Consider the following 21,095-nt stretch of genomic DNA (forward strand, 5'->3'; position numbering starts at 1 on the left):
TTTGTTTACCAAGAAGTCTAGTTTGTCAATTGTTCATTTTGGGTGTTTTCGGTGCTTATGCACTTCTATTTCATTTCAAACTATATCAGTGCAAGCATAACACATTGCCTGAACATCTCCTTTCTGTTGCTCAGATTGTAAAGAGGATTTCAACAGCTTTGAAAGTAAGTAAAATCGCTATTGTTGCAACAGGGAAAGAACAGTACAATGTCGATTGTGACACGTGCGGCACAACAAGGCTGCAGACACCAGAAACAGATGTCTCTGAGGAAGAAGCAAGTGTCAGCATTGGATAATTTTCAGAAATATGCTATTTGGCATCTATACATATTATTAATTAATTAATGTCCTTCATCACATTTTCCTGTCTGCATGTTACAGCTAATCTCAGAAATTATTTTAGAGATTTTGATATGGTTTCCACTAAGAGAGTGAACAATCTGTGACAAAAGGTTTCTGTATGTCACTACATATTATAAACAAGCCACCTCACCATACATACCTAGTGCTACCCATGTGAAATGAGGGCTTGTCACTAGTCATATATATATATATATATATATATAAAACTTATTATAAGATAAGAAAACATCTTACACTACTGAAATTGCTCATGTTGCTTCAGAAAGATGATCTTTTTAAAGGCAGCATATTTTCACTATGTACAACGCTTAAAGATACACCTTTTAGATATTTAGTTATTAATGAATTTAAAACATTAACAGAAAGTGTAAGATAACATTTTGTAAGGCTAATCCCAGTGGATGTTGTTAGTGGATTTCCACCCATCAGAATGTCATATTACTGACAAATTTTTGCGTTTTCTTTTTGGAGAATTATGGCAAGGATAAACTTTGATCTTATAAATGCATGTTAACTGTAGCTGTAATTATTCTGTTACATATAATGTACGGTGTGTGAACGAGGTGCAGTGACAGCAGAGCTACATGCTAGCAAGAACTGGGACCACAGATGCTGAAGGATATCAAAAGGTGATGTGCACAAAATATCCGGCCAAAAAATGGCATCACCTGCAATTCTTACAATAAATGGAAATGCTGTGTGGCTAGGGCATCTAGTCAGGCCTGGTGAGTCTCTCGAGCTGGGAATCGAACACGGGCCGTTAGGTATGAAATTCCGTCTCGCTGACCACTCACCTACCAGGGGACATTCCTTGGTACATTAAAAAATGGTCTATTTGAGTTTTTAAGTTGTGTATGAAGTCAGAGCCAGACTTGGGAATTCACTAATGTACAATGGTACATCGTTCCGTGTAAATACATGAGAAAACATTAAAGGGAATGCATTTTAATTCTCAGCTTAGACATTATGTGGGTATGATTAATAAAATCCTGGATAGTGTCAGTACATACACCGTGTGGTGGCTTGTGTAGTAAGGATGTAGATGGCAATGCCTGAAGAGGAAAAGTAGAGGTTTTTAAAATAGAAATTGGCAATGCCAAATAGGCCTTGGTGTCTTTTAATGAATAAACTTACTGTCAAGATAGTAATAACAAACTGTGATGAATAAAGCTCCAGTGGTACAGCAGAACTTACTTCATAATTGCAGTGAGAAGAAGTTATATCTCTTGCCACTTTTTGCAATTTTAAAGTCAACATACTTGCATGAAAACAGCAATAATATTTAAACAACAATAGATCAAGTAATCACAAAAGAATCAGATGAGTATCAATTTAAAATTTTTTTTTCAATTTCTGGAAAGAAAAATTAAATTATTCTTTTCATTCAGCGGTCTATTAATAGATATTTCTGAAACAGAGATATCGCCTGGGAAGCTCACAGCATGTTAAAGAACTGTTACTGTTTGATGCTGATTATTGGTTCTACTGCAGTTAAAGTATTATCTTCTTCCCAACTGAAAGAATATATAGCTGGTGATTTGTTTGAAGATCCTTTTGAATAATGAATGTGAGGTAACATTGCACTCTGTGTGCCTTGTACTAAAACAGTAATAAATATCAGACTAGAATTATATTTGTCCCCACAGTTGTATGAGATACTAAGTCATACAGGACCAAAATTATTATCAGATCGTACGACATATTTGCTTTCATTATCAAGACTATTTTTAAGTAGTCAGAAACAAAATAAAACAAAAACACAGTATCAGATAAAAGGACGTTGTTGCATGGTGGTGCAGATTTCTGTGCAGCATCACAAGCATGACATTTGAAAGTACAGTGTGGGTAGATGAAACTTGGGTTAATGCAATTCATCATTATGTTTATGCTGAAGTGAGGAGACAATGTCATTGCCTGGCAAAAAAGGAGTATGAATTGTTGTCTTATGTGCAGATAAGGACAAATCTGACACAATATCCTCAGCCATTTTTTATGAATAATGCCCTGTATCATTCAGTTGTTCACAGGACACCAACATTGGCAACCAAGAAAAATATTACTATTCCACGGTTGAAAAGACGAGATGTGGCTCTCAGGAAAGATTTAAAAATGACAATTCCACAAAAGGAACCACAATTTCCAACCTACTTAATTTGTTTCCTTCAAATAAATTTCATATACTAGAGGTACATGGGAACAAAGAAAAAATTACATTGCAGCAAACAACAAAAAGTTGAATAACCCCTTGTGGAAGCAGTCAGCCAAGTGACTAGTGAGGAGTAGAAAAACTGCTAATAGCTTTACTGTTCCTGCACCACTCTCAGATGTTTAAGATGAGAACATGCCATCACCCTATCATTATTTTGTGAGTACTTTTTTACAATTATTACTGTTAATATACTGATAAACTGTTCAGTGTGACTCTAATCTGTAGAAGTATACGAGTCCACTCACCGAAAAGCAGTACTTAATTTCTAAAATTTTAGGTGCTGGATAGCACCTCTTCAAACATACAAAATGGCAAGTTGTGATTTTTGAAACTTGTCTACATCTGCACCTACATAAAACAGAAAAACCAGGATGGATTACTCTCCATCAACATAGATACTCTCCATCTACATAAATACTCCACAAGCTACTGTATGGTGTGTGGCAAACACACAAAGAGGAGGAAAAAACAACTTTCTATGTGCCTCTATATGAGCCTTAATTTCTCATATCTTATCTTCGTGGTCCCTACGCGCAATAAATGTTGGCGGCGTAAAATCGTTCGCCAGTCAGCTTCAAATGCTGCTTCTCTAAACTTCCTCAATAGTGTTTATTGAAAAGGACATTGCCTTTTCTCTAGATTCCCTTTTGAGTTCCCAAAGCATCTCCATAACACTTACATGTTGTTTGAACCTACCGGTAACAAATCTAGCAGCCCGCCTCTGAATTGCTTTGATGTCTTCCTCCAGTCTAACCTGGTGCGGATCCCAAACACTCGAGTAATATACAAGTATAGGTCACACCAGTGTCCTACATGTGGTCTCCTTTATGAGTGAACCACTCTTCCCTAAAATTCTCCCAATAAACCGAAGTAGATCATTCACCTTCCATACCACAGTTCTTATATTCTCATTCCACCTCATATCACTTTGCAATGTTACATCCAGATATTTAAACGACTTGACTGTGTCAAGCATGACACTAATAATACTGTATTTGAACATTACAGGTTTGATCTTCCTACTTATCTGCATTAACTTACATTTTTCCACATTTAGGACTAGCTGCCATTCATCACACCAACTGGAAATTTTTTCTAAGTCATGCTGTATCTTCCTACTGTCACTCAACTTCGACACCTTACCATACTCCACGGCATCATCAGCAAACAACCACAGATTGCTGCCCACCCTGTCCAATAAATCATTTATGTATATTGAGAACTACATCGCCGTAATCACAGTAAATACCCTGGAAAGCCTGAGGCGAACATTACAAAAATCCACCGAGAGATTGCTACCGCACGTGAGGACGGTTCAGTACCAGAGCCTGAAACATGAAGGTTAGTCATGCTACAAGATGGGTCCTCTCCCACCCACTCTACTCACCAAACCTCAGTCCAAGTGACTTCTACCTCATTTCACAATTGACAAAACCACAGTGTGGGAGGTGTTTTCAAAATGGGGAATGTCCTCATGGCATTTCAGCATCTTCCCCATTGTTGGCAGTGCTATGCATATGCACTGGGGACTATTTTGAAGCACGATAGTGGATTTTGATTCGTTTTTGTTCCATTCATACTCGTGCACAATAAAGTTACACAGAGACTCAATGTGTGCATGTCATTTCAACCTCCTGTAAAGGAACCCTATTTTGCGTTGTCATTCAGATACACCATGACCTCCTGTACAGGAACTCTATTTTGTGTTGTCATTCACATACACATTGCCGTACCGGTTAAATGCACATAGTGGGATTCTGATGTCATCGCATTATCGTCTGATATATGATAACCGCCATGACTTACAAAATGACCCCTGTATCTGTAAACATTATACACCAAATTTATTATAGGCAAACAGCAAGCATGCATTACAGGCCAATCAGGACGTTCCCTAGATAAAAAGAAGTACAAACAAACTTGTGATAGAACGAGAAATCATTTTTTACAAAATACTGTTCTGAAATTCAGGTTTTTAAAACATGGCATAAATAGCGACAAGAAAGAAACAAGAGTTTGTGAAAGTAAATTATACAGATGCTCATGTTCAAACATGTTTACCTTGTTTATTTCTGACTGACTTACACAGCACGAGATGCTGTCCTGCTACTACATCACTGGGACTGCCAATAGTCATAAACAAAAGGCAATATGTACTGATCACAACTTTGGAATGAAGCTCAACCTACCTTGTTTATACTGTAGATCTCTGAGGTTGCTGGCAATTGTAAATGAAAGGACAGAACAGACAAATGTTACCAGTATGTACCGGTCACAACTTTGGAATGAAATTAACTTGTCAGCCCCCCCCCGCCTAATCCCATACCTATACCTCTACATCACAGGGATGGGTTGGGGTGTGTGACTATAGCTCACAGGGATGCAGCTTGTTTGCCGGCAAGGAATGAAGGGAAGGAGGTATAGCAACTGCATAGGCTAGAAATATGATGCATAGCTATCTGAGCCATGGGGAATGGCACACACTGAAGGTGACATGGCGATGTGAATTAGGAGGGTTGAAGATAGAGGAAGGGGAATTTGTTGAGTATGGGAACAATGGATTACCACAGACTGGGAACAGGACGATTACGCAAGCGATGGATGTGTTGCTAGGATAACTCCTTTTTCGTAGTTCAGAAAAGCTGGTGGTGATAAATTTATGCATACAAAAACAACTTGCATCTTGCTTTGGTTTCGTTTTTATCATTTGAGAATATGAGCAGCAGTGACTGGACATGGGGTGCCATAAACTGATAAGCCGCATCTGGGAACACTTCCATCTGGTCACAAGAACTGTCAATAGCATGATTCACCACACAGACTATAACTTTCAATAAAATATTATTAAACTGTCATGAATCTGACAATTTCAGTATCATATTTTATTGAGTTCTAACTTTTTTTTGTATCCTTATTTTGAGCCCTTTTACATCCTGTCTAACAGAAACATGCACTGGTTAAAAACTGAAGAATGCATCTAGTGTTCTGTTTTACTGCATCTGCATCAAATGGAGAATTCAGCCGAGTAAACAGTAAAATTACAAGGAGACAAATGTCTGGCCAATACTTACCTTCCAGAGGGGAAATTCCATTACTGCTGATACACATTTTAAGAAAAAAGAACCTCTTCCTTGCTTCCATAACAGTTAGTTTCTTAATTAAGGAGGGAAGAGGAACAGGTTTGTAAATGTTCAACACAAGGGGCAGGTTACCTAGATTCCACACTGAAAGAGAACAACCAGTTTTGAGGATGAATGGGGGTGAAGTAGTACGGAAATAGATGAGAAAAAGACATCAAAGATAATACATTGGTAAGGACTGTGCCAGCTTCAGTCCATAAATGATATGAATAGAGAAGCAAAGGCAGATTAAGAGAAAGAGAAATTAACAGTGCAGTTAAGAGCTAGGAGGAAAGTGATGAAGTATATTTTTTGTGGGCAAAAGAAAAGAATAGAAAAGAAAAGAAAAAAGAAAACAGGAAAAGTAAAAAACTTAGAGTAAAAAGTTTAATAAAAGATATAAGTAAATGGAACAACTCACGTTCAAGAGGGTGGTGGAATAACAGAAAACAATGAAGAACAAGTTTCCGTCTTCAAGCTCAGGGAAAATAGGGCCGAGTGGGATGATCCGAACTGTCTATTTGCTGTAGCAACCTCTCAGGTCCTTTAAGTCTCACTGCAGAATGTGGATCTTGGCGAATGGAATTTGGGTCTCCCCAAGGCAGACAGTTTTTCTGGGACAATTCATGTGCTCTGCCACTTTATTAGTGTTCTTTCTTACATAAAAACCAATGCAATGAACACATGTTAGTAAACATAGGTTGCTGTCTTGGATGATGTGTTGGATTTAGCAGTGGTATGGGTGGAATAAGTGGTTGCTGGAGAGGGCAAGATGTAAGTTTTGTAGTAGGAACAATAGCAGGTATAGGAAATTTGTAGTTGGAATTTTGGTCTAGGAATGTGACATGGTTTGACAAGGATGTTACAGAGATTGGGACAGTGATGGAAGATTAAAGTGGGTCTTTTCAGGAGCATATCAAGAAGAGCTCTCATTTCAGGCTTGGCCTGAGAAAGTCTGAGCCTCAGCAGAATAATGTATTGGGGCATGACAAATGGGGTGCTTCTATGTTTTTTGGAACCAAATACTGTGTTTGAAAGAAGTTGAGAGGAAGAGACTGCACAGGAGATTTGCTGACGGACAATTTCTGTGGTGTTATTGTTGCTAAAGAGGAAAGTCTAGATGAGGTAGCTGGTGTAGGTGTTGAGGGGATCAGTGGTGGAGGTGATGTGTTTGCCCAGATATCTAGGCAGTAGGGAAGTGAGGATTCGATGTGGACTAGGTGACAGCAGTTGAAGTGAAGGTCTTACTGTTAATTGGTTGGTTTTATGTGATGATCAGATGATGGTCAATGTGAAAGAAGACGGCTTTGCACTCAGAAAAGCAATTAATCTGTTTCATGAACTATAGGAGTAGTTCTTCACCATGAGTCCAGGCCACAAATACATCATAAATAAATCTGGAACAAGTTCAGGTGTGAGTGTTGAATACCTAATTATGTGGACGATGAAAAGATAGTGAGTCATAGGACTGGACCATCCAAGTTCCCTTAGGGGTCCCCCAGATCAGTTTGCAGGTCCGGCCCTCGAATGTGAAGTAGTTATCGGAAATGACAAAGTTGGCTGGGATGAGAATAAAGGAGGTTATGAGGAGTCTGTCAGTTGGTTCTTAGGAAAGCAGTGTTCTACGGATGAGAGGCCATTGTATGTCTCAGGCAACTGAAACCACACTGCAAGTAGCAGCACCAGTGCATGATGGGAATGGTGACTGGGTGGGGGTAAGGAGGAGGCAGGAGGAGGGATAGTATGGTGGGGGTCACAGTGCGGTTTTGATTGCCTGAGAGTGCAGTTGGTGTGAGAGTTGTGTTTGCATGTATGTGTGTGTGTGTGTGTGTGTGTGTGTGTGTGTGTGTGTGTGTGTGTGTGTGTTGGCGGGGCACAAGCATGCGTGTACCAGGAACACTAAGGAGCTGTACAGAAGCAGTAGCGCATGCTTGTGGAAGGAAAGAGGTCATTAGGTGTGGTTTTGTCCATTGAGGGGTGAGCTGATTATCCTGTGTGTCAAACACTTCCCATCGCTAAATATCCAGTCATGTCTAGGTCACGACTCAGCTTGATTATGGTTTAGGGAATTCCTGGCATGGATGATTTTTGGGGTTGAGGTTTCCTTTTTCTTTCTTCCTTCTCTTTATTTTTGTACTTTATCTTCCTCTCCCCTCCCACTTCCACCTTCTCTTCATGGTTTTCCTCCATCCCCTTTCCTACTGCATTTCCCTTCTCATTTCTCTTCCTCACAATCATGTTTACTTCTCACTCTGTCTCTGGACTGACGCTGGCACAATTCTACTATTATGGATGCCTACAATCACTGACAGTGCTCTTCATATTTTTCTCCCTTCTTCCTACTCTTAACTTGTGGTTTGAGTAACCTGCCCCTTCTCCCGAAGCTGGTTACCTCCCTGTGGAAGGAACTAACAGTTCCAAAGGCCACAAACAGTTTGTTTCCTACTTTTAAATGTTTCTATCAGCAGTACTTGACTGTTGCCTCCCGAAAGTGTGGACACATCAACCATTCTGTCTTCCAGTAAATATATATTATTTGTAAGCCATAAACTTGTTTTTAACATAGTTATAAATTTCATTCCAGGTTTTCATTGGAAGTTGGGAGAGACTCCTTAGACATAATTTTGAATACAATTATCAACAGAATGCAAAGCCAAAATACATGTTAAGATGTTCCAATGGAAGACTATGCTACACAACCTTATTAAACTAATAACTGAAAACTGGAGGTGTAAATAAAACATCAAGACAAGAAAATAAATGAAAAAATACATACAATCTCAGATTCAATTCAGAAATGGAAAGCAGCATACAAATAACATTTTTATTTTTAGATTGCTTTATATTGTGGAAGAAAACACTTTCAATTCTTACCTGGACTTGGATCAATTGCTGCCAACAACTCTAAATGAGACCGAAGAACAGACAAGTTTCCTGGATCTCCTGTCCTTTGAAGAGCAATTACCAACTCTTGTACTGACTGGGCAAATGATTGAGGAGTTTGTAGTTTGTCAATAATGCTTTGCATATGTGATTTGTGGGCAGTGTCACCATAAAGTAAAGCAGACCACTGATCAGGAGCAATTCGAAGGCCAGCTTCTGTAGCTATCTGGACAATTTGAGCATCATGTTCCCTTCGTAAGGCATCATATGTTCTAAATTCTTCTTTTAACTGCATTAAAGATGAATCTCCTTCCCTTTTGGAAACCTATTTGGAAACAAATTAGTTTTGGATTATAAATCAGAAGCAAGTAATATTACAGTTGTGACTGTGTCAAGGTATGTAACGAAATATAAAGTAAACAACAAACGATATAAAGAAGTATAACTCTCTCTCTCTCTCTCTCTCTCTCTCTCTCTCTCTCTCTCTCTCTCACACACACACACACACACACACACACACACACACCTATATGCACGTATTTTTATTTAGGAGGGCACCTGAGGATTAAAAGGTGAAAGATTTTGTTCATTTAAGCTCATCTCTCATATGGAAACTAAATGATAGAATCAAGGAGCAAAATGAGCCAACTGGAGGTGGCGAAGAATTGCTAGTGATTTGCACAGCTGGTGGATAAAGAGCCACAAGATGAAATCTCTGCTTTTTTATAAAGTTGGTTGATCACTATTTTAAGTAATTGTAATGGGTCAGAGGAACTTTTCTACTCTACTCTGCATAGGTGGAATATAGTTTCTGACCAATTAGACCGGTGGAATAAACAGGCAGTTCCTGAGGTCGATGACGGCAGAGATAACAAAGTGAACAGCTAGCCAAATACAAGTCCAGAGTGTAACAAAGAGTCCAAGGAGCAATCCAAATCTAAACTTCATACAGGCATGGTCAATCATACTAATAATCTATGACACATATCAAAGGTTTAAAGTAACTAGTGAGACTGATGGGCAAGTGTTGGGGCACAGTATTTACAGACACTCTTGCATCAGTGGACGACCGAACATGATACATCTGTCATTGCGGCACACCCCTAACCCCTTCTGTGTGGGAGCTAACTGTGGCCAAAGTATGAAGTCCAAGTATCTCTGACATGCCCTCCATATCGATACTCAAGCTGGGCACAGAATTCAAATAACTGTCAGGTACTAACGGTACTGAACAGAGATGGATCTCTGAACGAGCCTATGAGCTAATCTATAAAAGGCAATGTCCCGATAGACTGACTCACTCACTGACTCATCATCGTCCAGACCAAACCGCTAAGGATAGAAACTTGAAATTTGGACAGAATGTTGATCTTTTACCGTAGGTACCACCTCCACTCCCTCTACAAAATACTACTAATATGAAATCACCACTACCTACACCTCATCACCCAAAGTGAAATACTGATACTCTCAACACCTAGAAGAACATTCCAACCACCACCTCCACAAGCTATCAAGTCTGCTGATATCCTACTCCCACTTTGGGGCACCACTATCCAAACCCCATCCTATCCACAGTGTTCCTCCTCATCATCCCCTCACCCCACTTTCTTAGCTGCTGAATCCCTGATTGTCATTGTTGATGCAATATGTCCCTGATGTCAATGCGATTGAACACTATTCCTCCCAACATACTGCAGATTCCAAACCACCCACTTCATGCCTTGTACACCTAGCCAACTACGTCCGAACCCATAACCACTTCACCTTTCAAGGGATGGCATACAAACATATTCATGGCACAGCCGTGGGCACCTGCAAGGCACCATCCTATGCCAACCTTTTCATGGGCCACTTAGAGGAAACATTCCAAGCTTCTCAAAATCCCAAACCCTTGGTATGGTTCAGGTTTACTGAAAACATCTTTACAATCTGGACCCAAGGCCAGGACACCCTATCATAATTCCTCCACAACCTCAACACATTCTCTCCCACCCACTCCACTTGGTCCTCTTCCACTCCTTGTGCCACCTTCTTAAATGTCTACCACCTCCTCTCAGATGGCTCCATCCACACCTCGGTCCACATCATACCCACTGATCACCAACAGTATCTGCACTTTGACAGGTGCCACAACTTCCACACAAAAATCCCTCCCATACAGCCTGCCCACCTGTGGTAAACTCATCTGCAGCGATGAGAACTCACTCGCCCTGTATGCTGAAGGCCTAACAAATGCCTTCGCAGACAGACAATACTCTCCTGACCTAGTTCACAAACATGCCTCCCATGCCATATCCTGACACACACTAGATCCTCATGTCCATTCCAAGAACAGACCACAAAGGAGTGCCCCCCTTGTCACCCAATACCACCCAGACTGAAATGACTGAACCACGTCCTCTGTCAGGGCTTTGATTATCTATTGCAATGCCCTGAAATGAGGGACATCCAACCCAAGATACTTCCCACCCCTCCCAAAGTTGTGTTCTGCTGTCCACCCATTCTCCACAACATCCTAGTCCATCCCTATGCCATTTCCTCTCCCAATCCACTATCACAGGGATCACATCCCTGTGGAAGGCCCAGATCCAAGATCTGCCCAATCCATCCACAAAGCATCACCTACTTCAGACCTGTCACAGGCTTATCCCACCCCATCAAAGGCCAGCCATCTGTGAAAACAGCCAAATTATATTCCAACTCTGTTGCAACCACTACACAGTATTTTACATTCGTATGATAACCAATCAGCTGTCAACTGGAATGAATGGCCATTGCCAAACTGTTGCCAAAACCAAGGTGGACTACCCAGTGGCACAACATGCAGCAGAGCGTAACAGGCTAAGATTTCAACCTGTGCCATCTGGCTTCTCCCCACCACCATCAGCTTTGCTAGGTTGCACAGATGGGAGCTATCCTTACAGCACATCCTTTGCTCCCATAACCTTCCTGGCCTACACCTAAGGTAACTCACTATCCCCCTCCCCACCCAATAGTGTGTGTGTGTGTGTGTGTGTGTGTGTGTGTGTGTGTGTGTTTTTTCACCATCCCCTGCTCCAGTACCTCTGCCCAATTTGTGTTCCACATCAGCTAGTTGTGTGCTGTTATCTCACACCCTAGTCTACGAAACTGAGTGCTCAGCCATCTACCAATGAGCCCTCTAGCTGCAACCCTAGCTAACCCACAGATAGCTTTCCACTCTCCCATGAGCTGCCAGGCCCCAACTCCCTCACTGTCTTCTGCCTCTCTCCATCCCTCACCCCACCCCACCCCACCTCACACCCATAACATCCGCCCAGTAAACTTACCACGGGCCACGAAAGAACTGGCCGTTGACTGAACACAATGTAGGGAGACAGACTTTTGTGTGTGTGTGTGTGTGTGTGTGTGTGTGTGTGTGTGTGTGTGTGTGTGTGTGTGTGTGTGTGTGTGTGCCCTACGAGCTTGAAAAATGAAGTGCATTCTGAAAGCTAGCCAATCTCTGTACCTTTTGTTCATGTACCTATCAATGACGCAGCACTTCTGCCTTTTGGTGAGTAGTCTCCTTTATTCCTAAATAATTCATATGTCTCAACCACGGAACTTTCCATACAGCACAAGGTGTATAATTTAGCTTCCGCCATTTTTTCCCCAATATTTGAGGCTTTAATGAAACAAATTGGTTACACATGTATCATTCAATGTATTTTCTATCACTATAGTTCAATTCTTTTATCTTGGCGGCTCGCGCATGCCCGCCTAGACGCGGGAGATTGCTGCGTTGCCAGTTGCACACGACGCACGCGCCAAGAGAAGCAGCGCCATGGTATAGCATAGTTCGCAAGCTTACGTTTAGGGGGGAGCGCGCAGTTCATGAAGTAAAGCCATCACGGCCTCATTAACCCTTTCGCTGCTACAAAGACGTGCTCCCTGCATTCCGCGCTGTGGGCAATTTTGTCACTGCACTGCTCGCCTGTGCAGACACATTGTGTTCCGACTGCTTTGACACACTTTATCATTCGATTCCACAAAAACTATTTGGCTCAAAAATTAGATTTTTACCTATCTTCTTGACAGATACCTTCCCCCCATAAATGACTTAATTTTGTTTCGATGTTCAAAGCAGTTATTATGCAGCATTAAATATAGTAAACCTTCGCACGAAATTTTGAAGAGTTTGCAGGGGTAAAGTCCATAGAGTATACTTTCCAGATGGTCGATTTTAGTTGCCACAATGTTGAGAATGAAATGTGGACAAGATACCTATATATTTCACTTAATTTAAGTACCACATAAGTGTCGTATGTAATATTGAGAAATATTCCACCTTTCGCGACTGTAACAAAAGTTTTACTTACACTGGGCACGTTTGGCTTTATTTTAAAGCACTTCAATCAATCAAAAGGAAGTAGACAAAATACATTAAACAAAACTGTGGACTTACAAAAACATTAGGGCTTGAATATACCGTCTGTCAGTGAAATGCTCAGAGCTATGTCAAATATAATTTTGTGTGTGGCACACACAAACAGCATTTATTTGCTAAAACACTGATGAGCCAACACAAACATTGAATATTGTGCTACCGCAGCACAAAACTACGAAAGGTGACTTGGCAATGGAGGACACAAAATACAGTCCTCTTATGATGCTTCAAAAGAGAGAAACGCGTCTGGTCTAAATAAGCCGCTTATTACAGTTGCAGAAGAGGGATATATTTCAATACCATTGGTAAAACTGCGACTGTGAAACAAAAACAAGAAATAGAACATGAATACCATTGTGTATGTGCCATACCTTTCACCGATGGAAGTGCTTTAAAATAAAGCCAAACGCGCCGTGTGTAAATAAAACTTTTATTACAGTCGCGAAAGACGGAATATTTCTCAATATTACATACGACACCTATGTGGTACTTAAATTAAATGAGATATTGTTATACAGTAAATATTATATGAAATTTAGGTATCTTGTCCACATTTCATTCTCAACAGTGTGGCAACTAAAATCGACCATACGGAAAGTATACGGTATGGACTCTTACCTCTGCAAACTCTTCAAAATTTCGTGCAATGGTTTACTACATTTAATGCTGCACATCAAAACAAAATTAAGTCATTTATTGGGGGAAGGTATCAGGCAAGAAGACGTGTAAAAATCACATTTTTTGGCCAAATAGTTTTTGTGAAATCGAATGATAAGTATGTCAAAGCAGTGGGAACACCATGTGTCTGCACAGGCGAGAAGTGCAGTGATGACAAAATCGCGCACAGCGTGGAATGCGGGGAGCACGTGTCTGCAGCAGCGAAAAAGTTAATGAAGAGGCAAAGCACTAGAAATTTCATTCAAACGAATGAAATTCGTGAAGTAAGGCACTCCAATATTGTTTTTAAATAAAGAAAATATTAAGCACCGCACAAGGTGTGAACTCATAACCTTTCACTTGGCAGCCCAACACCTTAACCGTTCTGCTACCTCAGCTCATCGAACAGTGTAACTCCATATGGACTCTAACACCTCACGCAACTACTTATAAACACTGTTGGTATGACTGTGAATTACTCACGCTTCGTCGAAGTACAATAGGAAATAAACAATTACTGCTGTTCTTTATTGCGAAAAAGCAGTTCGCGAGATTGAAACAAACACCTTTCCTTGCTATCGCCTGAATTAGGAGTCTTATTGCTTGTTTGGTTTAATTAATTAATAGAATATGAAGCAATTGGCATAAAGAATGCTTTTTCCAAACTTTCTGTAAAAGAAAGTCTGCTATCAAGACATTGCTTTTGTTCTATTACTTTATTTATGACTGAACATTTCTAAAACTGAAGACACTCGTCCGTGCTCTGCACTGCTGTCGAGATCTGGCAACGTCGTTCTCTGTTCATTGGCTGACTGTGTTTTGTGACGTCAGATGCGCAGAACGAACCTAAACTCGGCCGCCAAGATATATGACGCGCACTTTAGCCACTACTTTCTACCATCTTTTGGGCAGTGTAATAATCCAGCATAAAAAAAGTTGTTCATCATCTGTAGCGATCCACGAATTGATCCAATTTGTGACTTCTTCATGAGATTGGAAATATTCGTCAGCCAGGCCATGCGCCATTGATCTAAGCAGGTGATAGAGGGAGTAATGTTTGAAGAATATGGTGGGTGGGTAGGACTTCCCATTTTAACGTTTCCAAGTACTTTTTGACCTCTATTGCAATGTGGGGTCGAGCATTGTCGTGCTGCAAAATCACTTTATCGTGCCTCTCGCTGTATTGCGGCAGTTTGTCTTTTAATGCTCTACTCAAATGCATTAACTGTGTTCGATAACAACCACCTGTGATTGTTTCACTTGGTTTTAATACCTCATAGTACACGATGCCAAGCTGGTCCCATCAAATGCAGAGCATGATCTTGGAGCTGTGAATATTTGGTTCGGCCGTCAATGTGGAACCATGGCCGGGATATCCCCATGATTTTTTGTGTTTAGGATTATCATAATGAACCCATTTTTTGTCCCCGGTCACAAGGCGATGCAGAAATCCCTTCCATTTTTGACTCTGAAGCAACTGTTCACAAACAAACGCATGCCGTTCAATGTCTCTTGGTTTCAGCTCACATGGGACCCAAGTTCCTTCTTTCTGAATCATGCCCATAGCCTTGAGACATTTTGAAATGGATTACAGTGTCACTCCCACTAACCATGCCAATTCTTCTTGAGTTTGACATGAGTCTTCACTCAGCAATCTCTCCAATTCCGCTTTTTCGAAAACATTCTCTCTTCCACCACTATTCCGGTCTACGATGTTAAAATCCCCATTCTTGAAGTGTTGAAACCACTCATGACATGTTCTTTCATTAATAGCGTCCTGACCATACGAACTTGAGAGCATTCGATGAGACTCAGCTGCTGTTTTCTTCATATTGAAACAAAACAGTAACACCTCCCGCAAATGACGAGAATTAGGCTCGTAGACTGACATTTTCAATCAAGAACAACTTGATGCAGACACAAATCGACTAATGTTTGACTGAGATTATACTGACCAAGGTTTAAGCTAACTGCTTGATGTCTGCGATCTGTTTCTTTTGACCGCTGCTTACCGTTGTCGCCACCTATCGGCAAATGGCGGAAGCAAAGTTGTACACGTTTTATTACACTATAGGTATCATTTAAGAAGGAATTTTCAATTTTTTTTTTTTTTTTTTTTTTTTGGAAATATGTCACTATTAAGCCAATTTTGAAACCAAACCTACAACAACTGGTATGTGTTTTCTCTGTCAGAAATAAGGAAATACTTGTTCCAGCATTTATGAAAATTTAGCACACAACCCTGTCATAAGAGTACTTTGTTGTGACTGCATGTTCATCCGGTATGTTCAGGGCTAGTTTGTTTATAATATTATGTGAATTGCATGGGTTTGGTATGTCAGTGCATTTCAAGTGACTGAGTATTTCTAGGTGCACTCGTACTATTTATATTTGTGGTGAATATACACTGTTCAAATGAATTAGGGAAACATGTATCAACAATCAGTATAGTAAATCTATTTTGATATTGACAGTACCTATAGTCTTACTGCATGGCACGAAATCTTCACTTTTAATGTAGGCAAAGATTAAAATCATTAGTCATCTATTTGCTGTGTTACACACTAAAGTGTCAGGTGAACCCCACTGAAGGAAGTGATTATTGGTGTCCCAGAATTTCCTAGTTAGGTACACAGATGTCAGTTGTCATACAACATCTTAATGCAGTGCAAGTTGCAAGGGCAGTCTGTTTGATCCAAAAGGATGGACTTTTGGTCATGTTGCTGCAGATGTCAATGTCTCTCCACATGTCATTGCTACAGGGAGACAGGGCAGTATTCAAGGCGAGTTGGACAAGGTTGTCGACGCTTTGTATCTCCATGTGAAGACAGATGCCTAGTCATCCCTGGATTGCGATGGTGTATGTATACCACATGTATATCCTATTATTCACAGACGAGTCCTGGGACATTCTGATGCAAGGTGAGGTCCATGTTTGTAGGTGGAGACCGATGGTGAGTGGTACCTGCCAAATGTTGTCCAGGAAACTGACAGATTTCCAAGGTTCTGTGGATGTGGGAGGCTTGACATTTTCCATAGTTACCTTACTGCCTTGCAGTACACTGAACCGATCCTGTTGGATCATGTGATGGCTGTTTTATACGATGGTAGTCCTTAATGCCATGGCCCATGTGGTGGGTGTCAACAGGAATGTCTTGCAAACCATGACACTGAAGTAATGAAATGGCTGGCAGCGAGTCCTGATCTAAACTCCATCGTGCGTATGTGAGACATGCTCGACAGAAGCTCTCAACGTCCAATGAAAACCATCCAGGGTAACACGATGAATGATTGTTCCTACTTTATTTTTGAGGCCTGTTGGACATCACAGTTCGTTTTATGTAAAAAATCGAGGATATAATGATGTTTTGTTGTGTACTTAATTTGTGAAAGATAAAGGAATAATTTGGTAACATACCCAGTCCTCAATTACTGCTTAATGGAGTGTGGCAGATGCTAAAGTCATGTTCCTCTAATTCTTATGAGCAATATATTTAATGTCAGACAATATTTATTCAGCTCTCTTGATCCTAGTTTTTGCATGTTTGAGTAAAGATACAGAGCGAGTACACAAGTACGGTTTTGTTGCTTTTAAATTGCACAGTAAATTTCACTCTTTTTATTCGGAATCTCAAATCATGGAATTACTCACTCCCAGCTAAAACACTCAAGTTCAAAGTAACATAACAAGACTGGGTCACCACTTGATAATACTGTCTTGTACACTATTTAAAATTAAGTCACCTTTTCCTGTTGTTTTGTTAGGACTATAGCTGTGGGCACTCCACCTGCCTCAGGAGTCATGTTGTTGTATTTATTCTCCTTAATCATAGTGTAGGCAGGCTCCTAGGTCTTGCTGAAAATGTAGCTGCAGTCACAGTTTATCAATTGGTCCTTGGTACTTATTTGGACAGCTTCTTTTATGACAGTCCCAATAATGGATCTTTGTGCTGAAATCCTAATGCAGTCATATTCTATAGCATGTAATATTGTCAAACAATGCTCTGCATCCACCATCATGCCTGGCTGTAGTAAACAGGTGTGCCCCTGGTGTTCACAGCAGAGATTTTTGGCTGTGTACACCATTTGACCTACACACCTCTTCCCCCATTAGAAAGGGATATGGCATACCCCAGCCCTACACAGAACATGATCATCCTTTACACTTCCTAGCAATGGCCTAGTTTTAGTTGGTGGACAGAGTACTGTCTTAACGAGGTGTTTTCCAAGGACCTATCTAATCTTCCCCAATACAGGACAAAGTTGTGGCCACTTCTTTTTCCCATTCTTCTTCTGTCTCTTAAGGTTTCACTGTCATCATACACTGTTTCCGGATGTTAAATTTACCATGGGAGACTTTTGATGATCAAGAGGATATACGTACTGTGCTTCATTGTCTTCAGCAATCCGTTCCTCTGTGGTGTGTGTAGGTATAAGTCCATGTGCATCTTATCGTGATAACACTGTCACCCAAAGTGCCATTAGCTCTTGTACCAGCCAGGATGTCTTCCTTGAAATGCTCAATGCACAAGTTTGCAAACACGCATGAGAGGAACTGTCCCTTACAAGTTCTCTTGTCTGTTCATTGTAAGCTCCATGAAAAATAAAGCATATTGATACTATCTCTGGATCTTCCCTTGGAAATAGTCAGCTTCTTGGTCAGTGCACACGTTCAGGCTTGGAGGACAAATAGAACTTGTCTGTGAGACACAGGAGATAAGATATAGTTACCTTTATGGCCCCATGAGGTCAGCACATATGCAAACCTGATGATGGCGATAGAATTGCTCATCATAATATTGCACCTAATGGACACTGCGAACTGGCAACACACCCACTGGTAATGTTATATTAAAAAATTCACTGAGAGAAGCTAAACGATCAGATCTATAACACTACAGGAAGGTGTGGGGTGGCAATGGATGGCTGGGAGGGAGGGGGGGGGGGGGGGGGGGGGGAGGATTGCAGCATTAAGACATTATACCGGCTGTACCAATGAAGATATTTGCTGAGTATCTTTGCACTTCTTGCAAAATGTGACAAGAATATGATGACACACTTCACCAAAGTCATGTAAAACACTGGTTCAGCAGCTGCAGCTGCCAGTAGAACGAAGAAAAGAGGTAACTTTGTCATAGTATGCATCAGAACCTGGATACAACCTCCATGGAACTGTTTCAATTACATCTACAACTGGTCAGTCACTTCAATTTCTGGACATACAATTGCACTGATTGTGTAACCAGAGCTGCAACTGATTCTGCACACAAGGATACCACAGGACAACAAACTCTGAGATTTGAACATCTCTTGAAGGATCTACCACAAGGAGGTTCATTGCAAGTCTGTGATTAACCTGACAATGAAACAACTGAATGATGACACAGTTTCCGTTCTTGAGATAGGACTTAATTTCGCAACTTCTCCTGAATTTACATGAGTCTCAGGCATCGTTAGCACAGTTTCTGCCTGGAGTAATCGTTAAGAGCAGTGTGAAACCTGTCTCACTCTCAGGAGAACCACACTCACATAATCAAACAACTCAGTTATGGAGAGGGTGGCAATTCAGATGTTAGGAGTTCCTGACATCGCCATCTTACAGCTAAGAAAGACAACGCAGCAATGGTCCTCTCGCATAATGGTCACACAGAGAAAATAACGCACCTACTAGATCACAGCACATACCAGAAGATCAATTCCGGCCAAACCAAGAAAATAGAGAATAAGACCAGAACACTTCTCAAGAGCATGGACCTTCTTAAAAGGCTATCACGAAATTACTACCAAATGAACAAGGACCAGGGATGCTTTACGGATTCTTCCACAAGGAGGGGATGCCATTATACTCTATAGTCAGCCACATCAGGGCTCCAACATACTTACTAAGTGTGGGTGTTGCCACATGTTAGTTAACCAGGGAATTTTTTGTGAAAATTGTAGATGATGGTATCAGTGGGGTGTTTGCAGTGGGAAAGAGAATGGTGTGCTCAACAAGGCTGTCCTACGGAATTTTAGATTATGCCAGAAAGACCACAAAATCAATAAAGAGGTGGGAACATGCAAAGGTGTGATGGGGACAAGATACTTGGCTGCTACATACAGCAATGGAAGGTTGTGCTTGCAGGGTAGGGGAGATGAAGGGGAGGGGAAAGAAGTAGTAGAGAAGGAGAAATGATTATGCAAGTGTGCTGGTGGAACAAAAGGCATGTGTATTGAAATCAGTGGTGTCACAGGAATGAAGGATATGTTGCAGGGAGAGGTCAAACCCGAGCAATTCAGGAAAGCTGCTGTAGGTGTGAAGAACACAGATAGCACGGACTGTGAAGCAGTCGGTGAAGTCAAGCATCTCGTTGGGCAGCATGCAGTACGGCTGTTTCTTTGCCATTCATGTGGACAGACAGTGGTCATGCCCACATAGAATGTGGCACAGTGGCTGCAGCTAAATTGATAGTTTACTTGGCTGGTTTCACAGGTGATCCTGGCTTTGCTGGGGTATGAAATGCCAGTGATAGGCCTGGATTAGATGGTATTGGAGAGATGTATGGGGCAGGTTTTGTGTCTAGGCCTATTGCACAGATATGAGCCATGGGATAGGGGGTTGGAAGCAGGGGAGAAACAGGGACGACAAGGATATTGAGAATGCTGGGTGGGCAGCAGAATACCACTGCTGAAGGAGTGGGGGAGGATATTTCTCATTTCAGAACATGATGAGAGGTAGTCAAAACCCTGACAGAGAAGATAATTCCGTTCCTCTGGTTCTGCATGATACAAAGACATAAAAAAAAAGTGTTATTTCATGCTGGGCAGTGGGTAAGGGATGAGATAGTATGCAGGGCTGAGGAGGACCAGGTGAAGCGATGGTGGTTGGTTGGTTGGTTGATTGGGGTTGAAGTGACCACCAGCAAGGTCATCAGTCCCTTGTTTCAAATGTGGTCGATTCAGACAGTTTAACATCTCAGAAAAGTCAGAATGATAAAAGGGGAAAGGCCGAAAAACCTAAAAGTGCAGTCGTGTCGTCAATGGTAAAAACAAAATGAGGGAAGTCAGCAAGAGAGCAACCCCAAGGCTATGCTAGAGGAAGCAATGGTGGAGAAGATGTTGAGGTGTCTGGAGGATGTGGATAGGGCATCCTAGCTCTCAATCTAGATCATGAATATGTCGTCAATGAATCTGCACCAGGGTAAGGGCTTGAGGTTCTCAGTGGTTAGGAAGGATCCCTCTACATAGCGCATGAATAAATTGGCATAAGACAGTGCCACGAAGATGCCCTCTGCTGAACCACGGATTTGTTTGTAGGTGTCACCTTCAAAGGAGAAGTCATTGTGTGTGAGTATTTAGTTGGCAACTGTGACCAGGAAGGAGGTTGTAGGTTTGGCATCAGTCAGAAATTGGGAAAAGTAGTATTGAACAGCGTGGAAATCATAAGCGTTGCGGATGATAGTCGGGAGAGTGGCAG

At 41.2% G+C, this 21,095-nt stretch overlaps 1 protein-coding gene across 1 annotated transcript in view; it reads right to left on the bottom strand.

The window, feature by feature from the left end:
- LOC124794997 (roquin-1) overlaps positions 1 to 21,095 on the bottom strand; it is a 251,544-nt gene that overhangs the window by 156,562 nt on the left and 73,887 nt on the right. The window contains 1 exon segment of the mRNA XM_047258752.1: positions 8,566 to 8,899. Within this exon segment, the coding sequence (XP_047114708.1) occupies positions 8,566 to 8,899 (334 nt within the window).

Source organism: Schistocerca piceifrons, chromosome 4, assembly GCF_021461385.2.
Source record: "Schistocerca piceifrons isolate TAMUIC-IGC-003096 chromosome 4, iqSchPice1.1, whole genome shotgun sequence".
NCBI lineage: Eukaryota > Metazoa > Arthropoda > Insecta > Orthoptera > Acrididae > Schistocerca > Schistocerca piceifrons.